We start from the raw sequence: 22,861 nt of genomic DNA on the forward strand, positions 1-22,861 counted from the left end.
TCCTCAGGTGGTGAGGAGCCGAGGTCTCTCAAGGTGCTGTCCTGAAAGACTACTGGAAAAGACGTTACCGTAAGTGTAACTTGATTTTTTTTTTTTTACCAAAAATATGTAGAAGAATACATTTTGGCCCTAATTTATGAAGTTTTATTTTTTAAAAACATTTTATTGGATGTTTTATAGCAGAAAGTAAATACAAAATATTTTTTTAAAAGGTCTGTTTTTTTCATTTTATAGCGCAAAAAAAAAACCCCCAGAAGTGATCAAATACCACTAAAAGAAAGCTCTATTTGTGTGGAAGAAATGCATCAAATTTCATTTATGTACAGTGTTGCATGACTGCACAATTGTCAGCTAAAGTAACGCAACGCTGAATCGCAAAAAATGGCCTGGTCATGAAGGGGGGTAAATCTTCTGGAGGTCAAGTGATTAAACTTACATTTTGGTATGTGTATGAATTATTACATTTAAAAAAATCAATGGGTTAAATGGAGCTGATATTCACTGCCGGCCACAAGGGTTAGCCGAGGGGCATCAAGAGACCCATTAGATGGCCCAAAGACCTCCCAAGTGTTCACCAAATGGGTAGGTGCAAGGTCTATGAATAATAAAATTAAAAAAAAATAATTAAATTTGTATATAGGTAGTTTTCAAAATTACCATAGTGAAAGCCAGTTAACTGAAAAACCAAATAAACAGATCTCACCAATTGCTTGGATATTGGCAAAATTTCATTGGTCAGGCAGATTCAGTCCAGCAGAGAGACTGGGCTGGTGTGATATGTGGTATAAATATTGTATCCTACAAGGGAGCACCTCCAAGTGGGGCCAGTCAGTTCAAAGAGTTCGGTAATGGCACCGACCTGCCCACCAAACATCCCTTGATGCATGCGGCACCTTTCTGCACCTGGTAAAATGACGTGAGACGTCGACAACAAAGGGAGGCCACCGCGTCCATGGAAAAGGATACAGAGATGGACAAAAATCGTTAGCTCCGCAAGCCCCTCCCAAAGGAAGGTCCCACCCATGCCCACGTCCGACACAACGGGCTGCCCGGGTGGTGGCCCAAGACGAGGCCCTCCAGCACCAACCCCCCCCCCCCCCCCCGAAATACAGCGAGCAGCAGCTTCATCCTTAAATCAAAAGTATATATACATAGTTATGATACAAACTCTGTGATAATACAAATGCAGAAAAGGGAGAGGGAGAAACCCCCAAGGAAGAAAACTCCTAAAATTCAAAGAATATCACATATATAATTCACAGCCCCCTGATGTGAACCCCTGCAAAAATGGCTTGCATGCTTCATTCAAACCAGGAGGTGAAGTAGTGTTGAGTTCAAAGATCTACCTCAGCTCATGCTGCAGGAGGGTTTTTTAAAATCCCCTTTTCTGGCGCTGGGGTGGATCCAATTCAACTCCAAAAAGTGCACATTACAATATGTTTGATCTGAATCATTTAAGTGCAAAAAAAAGAAAATCAGGGAGGGGGCAAATATTTTTCAATGTAAAAGGGCTTTGCAGTGAGTACAGAAATCCACACCCCTTTTGGCCTGTGGTGCAGAAGAGATCAATTATTATAATGTGAAACTGACTCCCCTTTTTTTTTTTTTTTTTTTTTTTTTTTTTTTTTTTTGACACCCCCCCAATATTTCTCAGCATATAATTCATTGAAGTAATTTAGCTCTTCTTTCTACTTGCAGTTGCGGTACTATTCCTCTCACAGTAGACGTGGATTTCTAGCTGGGCTTCTTGATAATATCAAACAAGAACTTTCCAGAAGCAAAGAAATGGAGGAAAACATAAAAAAATTTCGAGAGGAAGCAAAGAAATTAGAAGAATCTGAAGCTCTGCAACATGCTCGCAAGAAATTTGTATGTATTTGTAAGTTTTACACGTACTTTTTGCAATGTCTTTTTAAATGCTACTTTTAAAATTAACCTGTGTGCTGTGTGCCACGCTCCCAGTACAAAGACAGATGAACGTGCATGTGGCCCCACAGAAGAAAGTCCAGTTTGTTTGTTTGTTTGTTTGTTTGTTTTTTGTTTGTTTTTTTAATTTACCCCCGCTGCGGGATAGCAAGCCCAGGACCGGCTCAGGGGGTGCTGACGGGTAGAGGGGAGGCAGGAGATCCGACATGTCCGCTCTTCTCCCCTTCTTGTCCTTACCCAGAAGTGACATGTATGAAGTCATGTCCAGGTCCCCGTTGACAGTAATACAGTGTTCCCCCCCACATGGCCACTTCGTCCATTCACAGAATTCTGTGAGTAAATTATGAGTATTGACATTGTTTGTGGATTTCGGTTTGTAGCTCTCCGTGAACTACCATGGCGCTATTGAGTGCTTTGGTAGTTCATTAATTCTTCCTGTCAGTGTGAACCTACCTGTGTGATGTACGGGCAGACAAATTACACTGATAGTCTGCAGGAGTCCCACATGCCGATTTGCTGATCGCTGGTGCAATGCTCCTGCAAAAAAAATGTGCATTTATTTTTATTTTGTTAAGGTGAACTTATCCTTTAACGGAGTGGACACTGGATGTTGATTTGGCTGATAAGCCTGCACTTGTACTGAATTTTTTTTCTTTTTCATTTGGGTCGGCACCTCATTTACTCGCTTGGCAGATGCGCTTCTGCTAAGCTTTAAGAGAGTCGGACACTATCCTTTCCTGACGAGCACCCAATCAGTGCTTGTCACACTGCAAGGTCTCTCTTCCCTGCTAGTCCCTGGGTGCGGTGCTGTAGACAGGCAGGGAGTTCAGGTCCCAAAAATATTAAACGTTTAAGTCGCCATAAAGCCCCTCTAGTTTTTAAAAGCCCCAGACCTTCTTAAAAGCACCTCAAAGTTAGAGCAGAGTTCCACTCACACTGTAAAAAAAAAAAGTCAGCTACAAAAACTGTATCTGCTGACTTTTAATAAGCAGCCATTCACCTGTCCCACGATCCCGCAGTGTTCTCCCCGCAACCCGTTTCACCGGCCATCTGGTGTCCCAGGCGCCGGCATCTTCAGTGTGGGTACCCGGCTGTGACAGCTTGCAGCTTCACATATGTGAGTAGTGCTGCGCTTCCTGGATGGCCCCCGTAGTCTTCTGGGACCCGTCACGTGTCCCAGAAGACTACAGGGAAGGGAGGGTAGGAAGACAACTTACGATTGTCTAGGAAGTGGGAGCGGGCACATGTCATTTTTGGGTACCCGCTCCCCAAAGGTACCAATCCTTAATGGGGAGTGGGGGACCAGTCTTTAAAGTGGAACTTCCCCTTTTGGGTAGAGCTTTGCTTTAAATACGGTTTTGGTTAACCTTTATTTTTTTCATATGGAAATCTCTAGATTGTCATGAAGGACAAGTAGATTTAGTCCTTGGACAAGTAATTTTTTTTTTTTTTTTTTTTTAAATTTCCACACGCCTACTGCATAGATGTGTACGGTCTGTGGGAAGGGGTTTACCTAGTATTGATTTACTGTAGCTGGTTTTAATGCTTTCCCTTTTTATAGTTGTAGACATTTTCTTGTGTGCTGTAAAGTGCCCTATGTCTGCAAATCTAATATATGTGCATGGCTATTAACCATATGACACTGACGTATGTATTAAAACCTGCACGTATTAGGGCTACCTGAACTCTCTTGTAAAGAAATAGTTTAGTGCTGATTATGTGAAATAGTATTCATTTTACAATATGTTCTATTCAACAAATGCATTTCTTTTGCATATTTGCCCGCTTGTGTGCTAATTTAAAAAAATGTTAAAAGCATTTTTAACCAGTTGCCGACCTGCCGCAGTGTTTTTGCTGCCGATCGCAGCAGCGGGTGTCCATCACTGGTTCCCGACCGGTCTTTAACCCGCCGGGTCCTGGCGTTTACCGGTAATCACTGACAGCACGACTGCAGTGTTTACCCTGCAGCTCTGCTATCTGTCAGTTAAGAGCATCCTGAACCTGAGAGAAGACTTTATCTCTCTGGATTAGCATGTTCCTGTGAATTACACCCCCCGCCCCCTAGTAAAACACTCCCCTCACACAGTTAACCCTTTCATTACCTAATGTTAACCCCTTCCTCCCCAGTGCCATTAGTACAGTGTCAGTGTTGGTTTTCAGCCCCCCCCCCAGTGTCAAAATGTCTGCCGCAGTCCCGCCATAAGTCGCTGATCACTGTCATAAATCACTGATCACCGCCATAAGTCGCTGATCACCGCCATTATTAGTATAATAAAAAAAAAAAATCCCAGTATCTTTCCTGCCATTTGTAGACGCTATAACTTTCACGTAAACCAATTAATTTACACGTATTAGGATTTTTTATTAGCAAAGACGTCGCAGAATACATTTGGCAGAAATGTATGACTACATTTGATTTTTACATTTTTTTTTTTTCTACTGGACATGTTTTTATAGCAAAAAGTCCCAAATATTGTGGTTTTTTTTTTGCGCAAAAAATAAAAACCGCACAGGCGATCAAATACCACAGAAAGAGCTCAATTTGTGGGGAAAAAAGGATGTAAATTTAATTTGGGTGCAGTGTTGCATGACTGCGCAATTGTCAGTTACAGTAACGCAGCGGCGTAACACAAACCGCTTCTGTAACCGCTTCCTGACCGCCCTATAGCAGAAATACTACTACAGGGCTGCATGGGTGCGCAAAATCACATAATAAATAAATATATATAAATATATTGATTCGCGCTCCCGTGGTTTTCACTCCCCTCCCAGATAGCGTCAGATTGCCCGTCCATACACCAGTCATCACATTTAACCCCTTGATTGCCAGGATCACGCTCATGTACAATAAACCTCCATTGCTAGTATAGTGTCTGAACGGGTCAATATCTTTGATCAGATCAGCGCTATACCAGCGTTCACATTAGTATAGCGTCCCCAAAAATGCAACATTAGCGGGATCCTGCCAGCACCTGCGTTTTAGCCCCTACGCTTACCCCCCCCCCCCCTTCTCCCCCAGCAAGTGCAGTGTCAGTAGGTCACTGCCACTTGATACATTGCACACAAAACCGCAGTGTTCGTAGAATCAGGCCTGATCTCTGTTAGCACTTGCCGGTAAATTTTGATGACTCTCATATGCAGCAGAGTGCCAGTACTAGTGCCGCTGTACCTTTTGGTGAACTGGTGAGTACCAGCGGTCTAGTACATCTTGGTCTTTCACATACCGCCTTGATTTTTGAAGCTGTTTTTCATGGAATATCTGTATGCGTTGATTGTGGATCAAAGCAATTTATATGCACAACAATTTATCGCCACCAACCCAAATTCAAACCTTGCCAGACCATTCGCATGGAAACTCATTACGGTTTTCAAATTTTACATTTTACATTTTTTTTTTTTTTTTTGTTTTTAATTTTTTTTGGGCCTAACCCTCAACATGGGCATTACTAAAAGAAACGAATTGCGGTTGTATTGGTCCGCAGACCTGATTCATCATATGCCCGTGTTCTCTGCTGCCATGGCCAGGCATAGATTTGAGAGTATAATGTGTTTTATGCATTTCAACAACAATACACTCTGTCATTCTCGAGGTAACCCTGAATTTGACTGGCTCCACAAAATTCAGCCCCTCGCAAATCACCTTAACCAAAAATTTTGCAGATGTCTATACTCCCCAGCAAAAAATCTACGTTGATGAGTTCCTCATTAATTTTTTTGGCCACCTTGCATTCAAACAATTTCTCCCCTGCAAGTGTGCCAGATATGGGGTCAAGATGTAGAAGACCTGTGAGAGGGCAACATGTTATACTTATAAGTTTTGGATTTACGAGGGAAAAGATCACGTGGAGCCCCCTGGATGCCCAGACTACATGGGGAGCAGTGGCAAGATAGTTTGGGCTTGTGGCAAAGTGTGACCTAATGTGTGCTCACCATTAGAAGTGGGTGGATGCAGGGCGGTATATTCTAATGGTGTGCATACCACACACTTTTTCTGGCAGAGATTTCTTCTCATTTTTTCTTTCAGTCCACAGGCTGCATACAAAAAAAAGAACATAGTATATATACCCAACAAGGGCCAGCGACTTACTGGTACAATACTGGACTTTGGTTATACCAGGATGATGCCTACAGCTGCAGGCATCATCCTGGTATTGTTTTTTTCAGCCGGCAGTCGGCTTTCATGTAAAAGCAATCCTAGTGGCTAATTAGCTGCAGGATTGCTTTTACAAGCAGCGGGAGATGATGCCATCGGGGGAACATGAGAATGCAGCCGGTGTTTCTGCCAGTTGACCATTTCATTGAGCATTTCATCACTTCAGTTTCGCAGGATATAAACAGCGCCATTTGTAAATTGGGAAAGCATCTGATCACACCGATTTTGGTTTGATTAGATAATGTAAGGGCAGAGGAGATATCCAGAGTCTGATAGACCCCAGATTTCTCAAAAAAGAATATATGACAATGCCCATTGAAGTTATAGGGGATATTTGCATTCCCTGTTATAGCATTAAAAGTGATCAAAAAAAAAAAAAGGTACAATGTAAAAATAATAAAAAAAATCAAAATAACTAAAAAAAAAAAAAAAAAAAAATCTCCCCTCCCATGTGCGCACACCTGTATGTACAAGCCTTGACCCTGTGTCGGTATGTAAACAGTGGTTGCAGCATGCATGTGAGGTACTTCTGTGAACGTCAGATCAAGGCCAGTAATTCTAACACTAGACCTCCTCTGTAAATCTAAAATGGTAGCTTTTAAAGCGTTGCCTTTGGATATTAAAAATGTTTGCAGTTTGTCGCCATTGCACGGGGCATGCGCAGTTTTAAAGCATGTCATGTTTGGTATCTGTTTACTCGGCATACCATTATCTTTTCTATTTTACCAAATAATTGGCTAATATATTGTGATTTTGTGCATTAAAAGTAAAAAAAGTGTTTGGTTTTTTTTTTTGACATTTGTTTTTGAAAAATTGCTGCGTGAGTACTATGTGCTATAAAAAATGTATTCACTAGGGTGTGTGCTTTAAAAAATATATAATGTTTGGGGGTTTAAATTAATTTACTAGCAAAAAATACAGATTTTTTTTCACGTGAACAAAAAGTGTCAGGAAAGGCTTGGTCTTCAGGTGGTTAGAGTGAGTGATGTGTGGCATAAACTTCTAATGCTGGGCATAGAATGCCCCCACCCCCCAAAACGGCCCCTTTTTTGGAAAGTAGACACCCCAAACTATTTGCTGAGAGGCATGTTGAATCAATAGAAGAATTTATTTTTCTACCACAAGTTTTTGAAAAATGACAAAAATCTTTTTTTTTTTTTTTTTTTACACAAAAGTGTCACTTAAATGATTTACTGCTCACACATGCCATGGGTATATGTGGAATTTCTCCCCAAAATACATTCTGCTACTTCTCCCGAGTATGGGGGTACCACATGTGAGCTACGTTTTGGCAGTCTATCCAAGTACAGGACCCCAAAATCCAATAAGCACCTTCAGGCTTTTAAAGGGCTTTATTTCCTTATTACACTTCCAGACTACCTATCACAGTTTCCTGTGATAGCACCTAACCCCCCAAAATGACCCCTTTTTGGAAAGTAGACACCCCAAGCAATTTGATAAAAAGTACGGTAAGTATTTTGCAGATCTCACTTGTTGCCACAAGTTTTTGGAAAATGAAGAAAAAAAACAAAAACATTTTTTTTTTATTCTTTTTTTATATTTCAAAACCTTGTGAGAAAAAATGAGATCTGCAAAATACTCACCATGCCTCTTTTTAAATTCCTTGGGGTGTCTACTTTCCAGAAAGGGGTCATTTGGGGGGGGGTTTGGTGCTATCCTGGCATGTCAGGGCCTTCAAAACTGTGATAGGTAGTGAGGAAGTGTAATGAGGAAGTTACGCACCTTCAGGCTTTCAAAGTGGTTTTTGGATTTCAGGCTCCTATATGTGGCTAGGCTCCCAAAAAGTCTCACACACGTGGTATCCCCATACTCGGTAGAAGTAGCAGAATGTATTTTGTGGTGTAATCCCACATATATCCATGGCTTTTCTGAGAAATAAATCATTTAAATGACAATTTTTTTGTGTAAAAAAACAAAAACTAAAGTTTGTCATTTTCCAGAAACTTGAAAAAAATAAATCTTCCATGGGCTCAATATGCCTCTCAGCAGATAACTTAGGGTGTCTACTTTCCGAAAAGGGGTCATTTGCGGGTGTTTTGTACTATCCTGGTATTTTAGCACCTCAAGAAATGTGATGGGCAATCAAAGTAAAAGCTGTGTAAATTCCATTATCTATACCATTTTTTTGTAGACGCTATTACTTTCACACAAAGCAGTAAATATACACTTGCTGGTATTTTGTTAACCAAAAACATGTAGCAGAATACATTTTGGCCTAAATTTTATGATGAAATTTTAGTGTTTATTTTGGACCGAAATGAGAAAATATTGTTTTTTTTTTTTCATTAAATTTTTTTTTTTCTTCAAAACTTTTTCTGGTTATAGCGCCAAAAATAAAAAGTGCACAGCTGATCAGAACCACCAAAAGAAAGCTCTATTTGTGTGAAAAAAAGACATAAATTTCATTTATGTACCGTATTGCATGACCGTGCAATTTGTCCGTTAAACTAGCACAGCGCTGTATAGCAAAAAAATGGCATAAATTGCAGTATCTATACCGTAGTTTGTAGATGCTATAACTGTCACACAAAGCGATCAATATACACCCTGTTCCAAATTATTATGAAAATGATATTTTCTCATGTACCTAAATAATTGATGTAATTAACATTATTCTCATGTTATCAACTTTTAAGCGTACAATTCAAATTTTATTGAACAAACCTCCTAATGATAACAGTATTTTTTTTTTAAACATAAACTTACAATGCACTGTTCCAAATTATTACGCACAGTAAGTTTCAAAACACTTTATAGGTTGTAAAGAACTGAAAATTGTAATTTGTTGTGTTTGCAGCATATTTACTGAAATCAAATGCTATTTCAATCAAACTTTTAACAACATTTTAACTTTTTAAACATTTTAACAGGTCACGTTACATTTTAACATAGGACCCCTTATTTGATAGCAGCTTCACAAGTCTTGCATCCATTGAACTTGTGAGTTTTTGGACAGTTTCTGCTTGAATTTGTTTGCAAGATGTCAGGATAGCCTCCCAGAGCTGCTGTTTGGATGTAAACTGCCTCCCACCCTCATAGATCTTTTGCTTGAGGATGCTCCAAAGGTTCTCAATAGGATTGAGGTCGGGAGGATTGAGGCCACACCATGACTTTCTCTCCTTTTATCCCCATAGCAGCCATTGATGCAGAGGTATTATTTGCAGCATGAGATGGTGCATTGTCATGCATGAAGATGATTTTATTACGGAAAGCATAGTTCTTGCTTCTGTACCAGGGAAGAAAGTGGTCAGTCATAAACTCCACATACTTTGCAGAGGTCATCTTTACACCTTTGGGGTCCCAAAAGGGACCGACCAGCTCTGTTCCCATGATTCCGGCCTAAAACATGATTCTACCACCGCCTTGCTGACGTCGCAGCCTTGTTGGAACAGGGTGGCCGTCCACCAACCATCCACGACTCTATCCATCTGGACCATCCAGGGTTGCACGGCACTTATCAGTGAACAGGACTGTTTGTTTGAAAATTAGTCTTCATGTATTTTTCTGCCCAATGCAGCAGCGTTTCTGCTTGTGAGCATTGGTTAGTGGTGGCCGAATAGGTTTATGCACAGTTGCAAGACTCTGGAGGACTCTATACCTTGATGTCTGTGGGACTCCAGAGGCACCAGCAGCTTCAAATATCTGTTTGCTGCTATGTAATGGTATTTTAGCAGCTGCTCTCTTGATCCGATGCATGGATCTGGCAGAAATCTTCCTCAATGTGCCTTTATCTGCACGAACCCATCTGTGCTCTGAATCAGCCACAAATCTCTTAATAGTGCGATGATCACGCTTACGTTTTCGTGAAATATCTAATGTTTTCATACCTCGTCCAAGGCATTGAACTATTTCAATGAGGAAAGACAAAACAGAGGGCGCACAGGCCTAGTGCATTACCATTAAAAAATGTTTAATAATAAAGTAGGTGTTGTACTCACAAACGACAATATAGTCAAGGCACATCATAAAGAACAGCTGGGTCAACACCGTGCTGAGTAACAGTCCGTAATAGGGAGTGTAGACATCCAAAAGGCTGACGTGTTTCGAGGACTTGCCTCTTCCTCAGAGCCAACTGACCAAATGTCTGCTCCCTCTTTTATATGCTCACTACTTGTTAAACCAAAGGTCACATGGGCCGTCCTGGACACTCCCCTGTGCAGGTGGAGGAGTCACAGGGGCAATTGACACGTGTATAAATAAAACCATTGAAACTAGTGACAATCATAAAATCATATGAACCATAAGAAATGTGCACAGTGAAAAATAAATAAATGGAAAGTTACACATCTATATATAAAATAAAAATCCTTCCCTGGTGATGCACTGCACTGCTCGCCTTTAAATGGATGGATGGATGGATGAGCAACGCTACGAAGCTGCCTAGTGCTCTGCTTGCCATAGACAACTATGGGACATGGATTTAATATAGAGAGTAGATCTGAAACCCAGCAGAGACACTTGTTAATTCATAGAGATGCAGCCTACAGGGTGTGTGCAATGTAGTGCACCATGGATGGATATGCATATGCGATACTATATACAAGAACAAAGGAGATATCTCACTAGTAAAACATAAATGTTGATATAAAACGTTACAAAAAACTTCTTAATATGGTTCACAAAGTTTAAATAAAATTAAATAAGTATTGTTACAATATAGTATAATATCTGGTAAAATAGGTATAGTGTATGGTATATGTGTGTATGCATAGACATGGAAGCATAAGAAATATAAATATATAGGAAATTATACAAAAAAAATAATAAAAATTAATAATTATGTAAAAAATGTATAAAAGATGTGTGTGTGTGTGTGTTTATATATAAGAATTATATAAAAATGTCAAAGGTGCTATGGAACAAGCACTTGCAGGATGAGAAAGCAGTGCTCGAAGAGAGCTCACTGGACAGCATGCGTGCGCACATGTGTGTGTAACACGTCCACATGAGCAACTGCTTTTTAGTAAAAAAAAAAACGTATATACATACATACCTAAACCCACACACACATATGGAAACTGAATGGAAAAAAAAGGGTGACCAATGAATGACCCATAGACACAAGCGCATGGGAATGCGGTCATACGCATGCGCCTAAGGGTGACACAATAAATATGAAGTGAGCAACCTAATGTGTAAGGATGCAGGGTAATGGTAGCTATACTGATGATACTATAGTAATCATAGCTGATGAAAATGAATATATCTAAAGCATACATCTGTAGTGGATGGTGTAACCACTATAGGTCACAAGGGAAATGATGGAACTAGCACTAAAGAGGGGGGGGAGAGAGAGGAAAAAAAAAGGGGGGTTTGGGAGAGAGACAAAAAGGATGAGAGTAGGACTCTAGGGAACATGTGCAGCTCAGCAGAAGGTACCTATGCATAACGGGGAGTCAGTGGATGACCCCATGTATCTCAAGATCTTCATTAAGCCCAGTGGGTGAGAGGGAACCCAGAGTGAAGATCCAATAGGTCTCCTTCTTACATAGTCTTTGGAATTTTCTTCCACCATCTGAATCTCCTGTGATGGATTCAATCCCAAATACTTTCATGCCTGATGGATCACCACTGTGTGCCTCCTGAAAGTGCCGTGGTACTGAATATTTGTTTTTGCCTTTATTGCTCTCCTTGTAATTAATGATGTTACATTTGTGTTCGCCAAACCTGACCCTCAAGGGGCGCATGGTTCGGCCAACATATAGGAGGCCACAGGGACAGATGAGCCCATAGATCACAAAAAAAGTGCCACAGTTGATGAACTGCTTAATCTTATATGTATGGCCATTGGTGCCAGCCACCTCTTTCTTTCTGTGGCAAATGTATTTGCAGGTTCCACAATTGCACACACCGCATTTGAAACTGCCCCTTTGATCAAACAGGGCAGACCAAGGATTGACCGTATTATTGGCACCAGCAAGAGGCTTCTTAATTCTACTGGGTGCTATGTGACTCCTGAGATCCCTAGGTTTCCTGAACACAATTTCGGGTCTGGGGGCAAGGCTCTGACCAAGAACTGGGTCCTGCTTAAGAATTTTCCAATGCTTTTGGATGCTTCGCTGTATGTCGAAGGCTTTAGTATTGAACCTGGTGCAAAACCTGACCTGGTTATTAAATCTATTGTTGGGGTCTTTGGTGGCTTTTTTGGCAGCTGTGTGTGGTATATGCAGTGGACTCTCTTCATATTGGCCCCAATACTTCTGGTATGCTTCCTCGATGTGGACCTCACTGTAGCCTTTTTCAAGGAACTTGGTCCTCAAGATGGCGCTCTGTTCCTCATAATTACCTCTGGTGGTGCATGTTCTCCTTAACCTGCAGTACTGACCAAAAGGGACATTACAGATCCATTTGGGGTGGTGATGGCTACTAGCGTGTAAGTACGAATTGCCTGCGCTAGGCTTAAAATGCGTTTTAGAGCAGATGTTGCCATCAGAGTCTGTCCGTAGTTCAAGATCTAGGAATACCAGACTGTTGGCATCCACCACATGTGTGAAGCCGATTCCAAAGGGGTTATTTTGGCAGTGTGCAAGAAACCCATCCAGATCCTCGTCTGACCCTTGCCAGATGATTAAGATATCGTCTATATATCTGGCGTACAGGGCCAGATTGCCCCGATATGGGTTGTTGTTCCATATTGATTCCTCCTCCCAATACCCCATGAAGAGGTTTGCATAGCTAGGGGCAAATCTAGCTCCCATAGCCGTGCCTCTAATTTGTCTGTAGAAGTTCCCTTGAAAGGAGAAGTAATTATGTGTGAGGGTATAATGGATGGCTTTTTGTAGGAAAGCTACTTGAATGGGAGGTATGTCACTATTGTCCAAAAAGTGTTTGATGGCAAACATGCCATATTGATGTTCGATGGATGTGTAAAGCGAAGTGACATCCAAGGATAACCATTTATATTCTGGACACCACTTCGAGGAAGATAGGATCTCCAACAAATGCCCAGAGTCTCGGACGTAGGATGGTAGACTCGCGACTAGTTCTTGGAGGAAATAATCAATGTAGCATCCCAAATTGCTGGAGATGCTATCAATTCCAGCTATGATGGGTCTACCAGGGGGATTAGTCAGGTCTTTGTGAATTTTTGGTATATGGTAAAAATAAGGGGTCAGTAGGTGTTGTTTGAGCAGGAATTGATATTCATTGTTTGATAGTATTTTATTGGTCAGAGCTTCATCCATTAACCCTTTTAAAGCATCTTTGTATTCCGGTAGGGGGTCTCTTTGGAGCTGTTCATAGGTGTTACAATCTCCTATCAGTCTAAAAGCTTCCAAAAGATATACATCTTTGTCCTGGATGACCAGACCACCCCCTTTGTCAGCTTGTCTTATGATATCATCTCTGTTTTTGATGTGAGTCATAGTGATGTCAAGGTTCTCGCCCCCGAAACAGTGTGAGATGTTTTTTGTAATGCTATGATGTTTGTTATGTTCGCAGATCCTCTTGATATCCTCAAACACCATGTCATAAAAAGTTGGGATGAAATTCCCTTTAACCCAATGTGGATAAAAGGTGGAGGCAGGTTTGAAGGTTGTGTGAATGATGCTGTCTTTAACTGTTGACACGTGATCATCAAGGGCCAGTGCAAACCCATCACATTCACCTTCCTGTAGTAAACTTTCCAGCAAGGGAAGAGCGGGATCATTGCTAATGGAGCTGGTATTAGGTAACTGCTCTACCTGAGGAACTGCAGTCATTAGAGGTTCTTTTTTGAGGGTGAAATACCTCTTGACAGTGAGGTTTCTGACATATTTGTTGAGATCTATAAATATTTCAAATAGATTAGGAGGATTTTTGGGAGCAAAATTGAGGCCTTTCCGTAATTCAATTCTGTGTCTGTGAACACCGCACTGGATAGATTATAGATTTTAATGGTGGAGTGTGTAGTGGTTACCTCCTTCCTCTTTTTGTTATTCTTTCCTCCTCTCTTTCCCCTCCTAGTCCTCCTTCTCTCTTTCTCCCCAAACTTTTGGATATGACAGGACTCTGCTGATGGACAGGTGCGGGGGTGGAATTCCCCGCAATACCTCTCTCTAAAAAAAGAGGGGGAACCGGGTGGGTGGTTGATGCTAGGTGAATTGCAGGGCTAAATGTTTCTGATGTTGGCATGGGTACCCTCTTTGATGTTGGTATCATGGTAGGATGAGAGGGAAGCTGATGTGCCAGGATGAGGGTGGTCTAGGGGAGGGGTGCTGCCCTTTGGTGCACGTGCAGATAGGTGCTTCTGAGGGGGGGACCCCTATGGGGGTCTCTAGATGTAAGGTGGGAGGAGTTCCTGTGGTAATATAGAGTGGAAGAGGTTTGTGGCTTATTGTGAAAGTTGTTTTGGTGGTGTTTGTGGATGTTGTTGTTGTTGGACTCTGTACGTTTCTGATTGCCACCCCGTTTGCCTTTACCATGGGTACTATTGCTTCCAAAATGGTGCTTAGGAGCTGCAGCTCTGACCCCTTTATCCATTTCTGAATGATGTGTGGGAAAGACCCTGTTCCAGTTGAACTCCCGCCCTAGTTGGTAGTCCAGTCGGTCTCAAATTTCCCAGATTTTTTACTGATTAGATCTGTTTCAAAGTGAACTGTCATCATTAATATTATTATCCCAAGTGTTGAAGGAATCAAGGTCTGAGTAAGTGGCCAGATCATCTTGCAGATCTTTAAGATCTGCTCTGATTTTTCAAAGATTCCTTTCCCTCTGTGCTATGATGGACCTGAGGAGTATTTTATTACATTCTCTAAGTTTATCAATCCATTCAGTTTTCAAATCATCCTCTAGCCAGGTACACATCTTAGTGAGTCTGAGTCCCCTTGGAATTCTATTGACTTCTAAATATTTTTCCAGCACGAGAATGTCCCACCATTGTGACATCTCTTTTTCCAATGTATGCTTCAGTTTATGAAATAACAAAATCATAGTCTCCTCTCTGCTAGGAGAGTCAAAACTAGTAGTTGGAATGTCATGGTTCCCTTTGGGTAATTCATAGGAGTTGATGCTGTTCGTAAAGCCCTTTGCTAAGGACAGGCGTCTTAATTCTCTTCAATGGATAATACCATACTGCTGTGCAGACGATGTTTGTAATGATTGAGTCTCTGGATCCCGAGCAGCTGGAGTCCCCTTGAGAGAACAAAGAACCAGCAAACACAAATGCTCCTGCGCTTGGGGATGGGCTCGATGCAGGCTACAACCACATTGAGAATGTCCTGGAACATGCACACCTTGCTGCCCTCAAATAAAATATAATAAAAATAAAATAAGCAGTGCAGTGCATCACCAGGGAAGGATTTTTATTTTATATATACATGTGTAACTTTCCATTTATTTACTTTTCACTGTGCACACTTCTTATGGTTCATATGATTTTATGATTGTCACTAGTTTCAATGGTTTTATTTATACACATTTGTCAATTGTCAATTGCCCCTGTGACTCCTCCACCTGCACAGGGGAGTGTCCAGGATGGCCCATGTGACCTTTGGTTTAACAAGTAGTGAGCATATAAAAGAGGGAGCAGACATTTGGTCAGTTGGCTCTGAGGAAGAGGCAAGTCCTCGAAACGCGTCAGCCTTTTGGATGTCTAAACTCCCTATTACAGACTGTTACTCAGCGCAGTGTTGACCCAGCTGTTCTTTATGATGTGCCTTGACTATATTGTCGTTTGTGAGTACAACACCTACTTTATTTATTATTAAACATTTTTTATGGTAATGCACTAGGCCTGTGCGCCCTCTGTTTTGTCTTTCCTCATTCAGTATATTTGGATTTCCCCGGTCCATTTGAGGGCAGCAAGGTGTGCATGTTCCAGGACATTCTCAATGTGGTTGTAGCCTGCATCGAGTCCATCCCCAAGCGCAGGAGCATTTGTGTTTGCTGGTTCATTGAACTATTTCACTCTTTTCAGCAGCAGAGAGATCCTTTTTCTTCCCCATATTGCTTGAAAATGGTGCTCTGCTTAATAATGTGGAACACCCTCCTTTAGTAGTTTTTTTTCCTTAAATTGGGCTCACCTGCCAATCTAATTATCACAGGTGTCCGAGATTGTTTTCAGTGATCAAAAGAGCCCTGAGACACAATGCCATCCATGAGTTTTTTTTTTTTATTTAAATATTTATTAATTTTTCATATCAATAACAAAACACTTTCATCACATTCATAATAAATATACATGACTATTTCTTATTACTTTTCTTTTTCCCTCTTAAAATATTACCCCCCCCCCAAGCCCCCCACTCTGCATTCTTTCACTACCTCTTATCTAAGCAAGAATATCCTATCCATCCACCCACTCTATATCATCCTACATTTCACTTTTTCACGTTTACTCCAGAGTTTTCCCATTTCGCATAGTATACCTCCATCCTATCTTCCTGCATATAGTAGAGCTTCTCCATCCTACTAATCTAGTTCACTCTCTCTATCCAATCCTCCTCTTTCGGTACTTCTGTTTTCCTCCAATACTTAGGGATTAGACTTTTTGCAGCCTTCATATAATACCCTAAACCTAATTTCTTATATTTGCTAGCTGATAGCTCTGAACTATGCAGCAAACACATCTCTGGGTCTATCTGTTATGATCTCAATTAAATGTACTATTGTTTTCCAGAATACTTGAATTTTTGGACATTCCCACCAAATGTGATACACTGTCCCCATTTCTCCACACCCTAGCCAACACCACGGTGATTTCTCCCTACTTATCTTATATTCTATGCTTGGTGTAATGTGCCATCTTATCAAACATTTATAGTTTATTTCTTCATCCCTCAAACTTACATTTTCGTGAACTAATCTATTTTTTTTTCCTGTTTTTCTTCATCTAATGCCACCCCCATATCTCTTTCCCATTTCACTATGTGCATTGGTTTGGTGTTTGTGTCTAATTCTGTGAGAATTCTATATAGTTTCGCTGTTCCGTGTTTCCCATCCCCCCCATGTATCCAACAACCTTTCAAACAGATTCCAATACTTTTTTCATTCTCAGAGGTTTTGAGAGATTTCCGCAAAAACATTTTAATTGGTGATAATGCCACTCATCTAACCTAGTGAAAATCTTTCCCTTTTCCTTTGCCAAATCTTTAAAAGGCTTAAATTTCCCCTCCCCCATTATATCTCTCAGTTGAACATCTTTTTTAAACCATCTGCCTGTTATCTCCTCTCTACCTGGGGGAAAAATTCTGTATTTCTTAGTGGCATTAATATAGAATTAAATTCCCACTTCATATATTTGTGTACTTTATCCCATTCCCTTAATACATTTACAGTGTATAAACTTAAGTCCTCTTTCAATCCTCTATATTGTGCCGGAAACCATATAATTCTATTCAAATTGGTTCCACAAAGTGTATTTTCAATTTTTACCCAACTTTTCCCCTCTACATTAAACGTCCAATCAAAAATTCTCCCTAATATTACTGCTTTGTAATATCTCTTAATATCTGGAACTCCCAAACCACTCTTCCCTTTGTCTCTACTTAATATTTCATAGGACACACTCGGTTTTTTATTCCTCCAGATGTACCGTATTTTCCGGCGTATAAGACGACTTTTTACCCCCTGGAAATCTTCTACAAAGTCGGGGGTCGTCTTATACGCCGGGTGTTGTGCTGAAACCATACCTGTACTTCCGAGCTGACGCTTCTCCGCATGTCTTCGGCAGCAGTAGACGATCGCTGATCACCATTCCTCGCAGAACTGCATGAGATGTCGGATGCAGCCGTTCAGTGCTCGATTGAGCTTGACTGAAACTGACATGTGCAGAAGCGTCTTCTTGCCGCTACCCGATGTGTATCCCTTCTCTGCATATCACAGTTTCAGTCAAGCTCAATCGAGCACTGAACGGCTGCATCCGACGTCTCATGCAGTTCTGCGAGGAATGGTGATCAGCGATCGTCTACTGCTGCCGAAGACATGCGCAGAAGCGTCAGCTAGGCAGTACCTTGCAGTTCTTGACCCCTTTATGAAATACGGTAATTAACATTAATTATTATATATTAATAACTGTGGCAGTTCTCAGTTCATCTTGGAGACAGGGAGGGCTGGGCAGGCAGGGAGAGCTGACCCACCCAATCCAAGCAGGCTTTGTATGCAGTGTGCACAGAAAATACTGGTACATCGCTTGCCGTGATTGGTTGGTAGAGGGGTAGTCTTATACGGCGAGTATAGCCCAAACCCTATATTTTAACAGGAAAAGTAGGGGGGTCGTCTTATATGCCCAGTCATCTTATACGCCAGAAAATACGGTATCTTGTTCTTTTTATTACCTTGAAAAAAGCTTCTGGAAGTTTAATTGGGATCATTTGAAATCTATATAAGATTTTCGGTACAATTTATCGTTTTTACCAGGTTTATACGTCCTAACCATGATGGGATTCCTCTTTCTAAAGTTTTTAATTCCTCCACTTCATTTAATAATGAAATATAGTTTAGTTTATACAGATTCTTATACGCCGTAGTGAGCCTTCCTCCTAAATATTTTATATCTTTCTTTTCAGATGAAGGGGAATTCCTTTTTGTATTTTCTCTTTCACTTTTTGGGATATTTTATATTTAGGATCTCTGTTTTTGCTGGGTTAATTTTTAAGTTTGATAATTCCCCATATTCAGCGACTTCATTAAGTTTGGGAGTGTTATCCTCGGATTCCCCACATGAAATAGCAGATCATCCGCAAAGGCCGCCACTTTATGCTCTATGTCTTCTATCTGAATTCCCTTTATAGCTCTATTCTTCCTTATTGTGGACAACATGGGCTCCAATGACATAACATACAACAAGGGGGACAAAGGGCAGCCTTGTCTTGTTCCATTTGACATCTCAATGGGCTCTGTTTTTCCCCAATTTACTATAACAACTGCGGAGGGCTCCCTGTACAACTTTCTAATCCATTCCCTCATTCTAGCTCCAATTCCCAGGGCTTCTAAGGTATCCATCATGAAGCCCCAGTCTACTCTATCAAAGGCCTTTTCAGCGTCGATCGAAAGAACCAACGCCGGTACCTCCCCTTTTCTACTTTTTCTGAATAAGCATCAGGGATCTCAAGCCATTGTCCCTGCCCTCCCTTCCTGGGACAAAGCCCACCTGGTCCCCATGTATCCATTCAGGCATAAGCTCTTTTAACCTATTCGCTAAGACCTTTGCATATAGCTTGGTGTCTGAGTTCAACAAGGAAATTGGCCTATAGTTAGAACACTGTGAAGCGTCTTTTCCTTCCTTATGTAACAATACCACATGAGCCTGTATAGATTCTCTCCTCCTGTTCATCTCTCCTCCCAGATCATTCATATATTTCTCCAGTTTGGGAATTAATAATTCACTAAATTTTTTATAATACCTCACCGTATAGCCATCCGGTCCTGGGCTTTTCCCCGTCTTCGTACTTTTTAGTGCTACTTTTATTTCTTCTTGTGTAATTTCTGCTTCTAGGGAGTTTAATTGAGCTTCTTTTAGTTTCGGTAGACCCGTATTTTTTAAATCTTTCTTTTTTTCCTATTTTCAGTTTCCATATTATTTACTGCGTCATATGGGTTGATGTTATACAACTTTCTGTAATAATCCATAAACACCTTTGCAATCTCCTTATTTGAATGAACCAGTTCTCCCTTAGAGCTTTTTATTTTATTGATATTCCTATTTTGCTTTTTCCTTAAGGCTCTCATTAGGTGTTTTCCTGGCCTATCTCCCCATTTATACTTTTCGCTTAGCACTTTATTATAGACTCTCCTTCTCTCCTCCTCCATCAAAGTCTCTAGCTCATCTTTCTTTTTTTATTATCTTCTGCTTGATTTCTTTTGCTATACTATTTTTATGTGTCTGTTGCAGGTCAGATATATCTTTTAAGAGCCCACTAATTTTCTCTCTCCTTTCTTTCTTGCCCCAATAGCAATCAGGATGCCTCTTGTATATGCCTTATGAGATTCCCACACTGTGCCTTATGAGATTCCCACACTGTAGCTATCGACACATCCTCTGTCTCATTCTCTCTAAAAAAAAATCTCTCAATTTCTTTCCCAATCTTCTGGGCAGTATCCTTATCCAGGAGAAGTGCTTCATTCAACCTCCATCCTACCCCATCTGTTTTCCCCCTTCCCCATCCTCCATACAACAGGGGCGTTTTAAAACGGACATCTTGCACAAGAGAAGAGGTATAAGGAATGGGAAGAAGAAAGGAGATGGTAAAATAGGAAAAAGAAAATGAAATATGGAGGAAATACAGTTTGTAACCCATAATGTAAATGGGTTAAATTGCCCAGGTTAAAGATTTAGGATATTTAGAGAATTACAGCATAGAGCGGCCTCAGTGGTATTTTTGCAGGAAACGCACCTTGAGTTAAAAAAAAACCTTAAGTTGAACTCTAGATATCATCCGATTATGGTACTATGCAGATTCCCCAGTTAAGAGAGCGAAGGTTGTGGCTATAGGATTTGCAAAAAATATTAGGTTTGAACTGGAGGATAGGAAAACTGATCCGGATGGGAGGTTTTTTGTTCTTGAAAGGTAAATTGCAGGAAATTGAATGTACACTCACAAACATATATTGCCCTAATAGGAAGCCGGAGATGTTTTTGAAAGGGGTTCTGAAGAGATTGATGGATTTTGGAAAGGGATATTTAATAGTGGCTGGAGACTTTAACCTATGTATGGATCCACAAATAGATACAACTTCTCTAGTGCAAAGAGGGGGGAATAGGTCGATGGGATTATTGAAGAAGGTGATGAGAGAGAGCCAACTGATGGATAGCTGGAGAATTGTGAACATGAGAGAGAGACTATACTTTTTTCTCTAATATACATAAGACATACTCTAGATTGGACTATATATTGATAGACCATCAACTCATTGAGGATTTGGCTAGGGTAAAAATAGAAGCAATGACTTTTTTGGATCACACCCCTGTTGTAATGAAATTAAGATGGGGAGGGAAGTCGTCGGGATGCTTATCATGGAGGCTGAATGAGGCACTTCTCATGGACCAAGATACTGAACGGAAGATTAGGGAGGAGATAAGGAGATTTTTTGAGGAGAATGAAACGGGAGATGGATCATTGGCTACAGTGTGGAAGGCGCATAAAGCATACATAAGAGGAATCCTTATTGCGATTGGGGCAAAGAAAAAAAGGGAAAGACGAGAGAAGATTAGTGGGCTTTTGAAGGAATTAGCTGAGATGGAACTCCTACATAAAAATAACATAATGAAAGAGAGCAAAAAGTGATAAAAAAGAGGGAAGAACTAGAGAAAGTGATGGAGGAAGAAAAAATGAGAATTTTTAATAAAATTAAGGGGGAAAGATATAAATGGGGAGATAGACAGGGAAAGTATCTAATGAGAGCCTTGAGGAAAAAAAAGAATAGGAATTATATAGACAAAATAAAAAATTCCAAGGGAGAGTTAGTCCACTCAACCAAAGATATCGCAAAGGTATTTAAGGATTACTATAGTAAATTATATAATATTGCCCCCAATGATGCTACAAATAAGGACAAAATGGTAAATATTGAAAAAAGGGAATATTTAAGAAACACAGGACTACCAAAATTAAGTGACGAACTATTAAACTCCTTAGAATCTGCAATTGCACAGGAAAAATTAAAAATAGCAATAAAAAGCTTTATGACGGGAAAAAGCCCTGGTCCAGATGGGTATACTGTGAGGTATTATAAAAAATATAGTGACTTACTGTTACCGAAGTTAAAGATATATATGGATGCGTTGGGGGGAGAGATGGAGATGAGACAGGAATCCCTACTGGCCCAGGTGGTGCTAATACATAAGGAAGGTAAAGATATCTCCCAGTGCTTAAGCTATAGACAGATATCATTATTAAACATAGATACGAAGTTGTATGCTAAGGTTTTGGCGAATAGGTTAAAAGATCTGATGCCAGAGTGGATACATGGGGATCAGGTGGGCTTTGTTAGAGGAAGAGAGGGCCAAGATAATGGGTTGAGATCCCTGATGCTTATGCAGAAAGTAGAAAGGGAAAAAAATCCAGTAGTGTTGCTCTCGATAGATGCGGAGAAGGCGTTTGACAGGGTTAACTGGAGCTTTATGATGGATACACTAGAGGTTCTGGGATTGGGTATTAGGATGAGGAGGTGGATTGGAAGGTTGTATGAAGGACCTTCTGCGATGGTAATGGTAAATGGAGAGAAATCAGAGACTTTTGCGATGTCAAACGGAACCAGACAGGGTGGCCCACTGTCCCCATTGTTTGTTTTATCTTTGGAATCCCTGCTATCAACAATTAAGAAAAATATAGATATAAGGGGAATTAACATAGGAAAAATAGAACATAAGGTAGCCGTATTTGCGGACAATTTATTGTTCTATATTGGAAACCCTAGGATAACACTTCCTAACCTAATGAAAACATTGAAGGAATATGGGGAATTGTCAAACCTAAAAATTAACCCGGGTAAAACAGAGATATTAAATATAAATCTTCCAAGGAGTGAAAAAGAAAAGATACAGAGAGAATTTCCCTTTTATATGGAAAGATGGAGAAATAAAATACCTGGGAGTGAAACTTACTTCTTCACAGAAAAAACTTTTATAAAGCTAATTATATCCCATTGTTAAACGAGATTAGGGAGGAATTGAATAAAATTGGTGGAGAAAATCCTTCCTGGTTAGGTCGCATTAATTTGATAAAAATGGTAATTGTCCCCAAGATCCTGTATAAATTCCAGATGATTCCCATTAAACTCCCAGAGGTGTATTTTAGGACAATTAAGCGAATGGTAACAAGATATATATGGAAAAACAAAAAA

General features: G+C 40.4%; 1 protein-coding gene across 1 annotated transcript in view; it reads left to right on the forward strand.

The window, feature by feature from the left end:
* LOC149455080 (mitochondrial import inner membrane translocase subunit TIM44-like) overlaps positions 1-22,861 on the forward strand; it is a 151,469-nt gene that overhangs the window by 45,867 nt on the left and 82,741 nt on the right. The window contains exon 3 of the mRNA XM_089686669.1: positions 1,699-1,869. Within this exon, the coding sequence (XP_089542795.1) occupies positions 1,699-1,869 (171 nt within the window). The remainder of the gene's footprint in view (positions 1-1,698; positions 1,870-22,861) is intronic.

The sequence above is a fragment of the Staurois parvus genome, unplaced genomic scaffold, assembly GCF_062004578.1.
Source record: "Staurois parvus isolate SC_StPar_1 unplaced genomic scaffold, SC_StPar_1.0 ptg000405l, whole genome shotgun sequence".
In the NCBI taxonomy this organism is placed as follows: Eukaryota; Metazoa; Chordata; class Amphibia; order Anura; family Ranidae; genus Staurois; species Staurois parvus.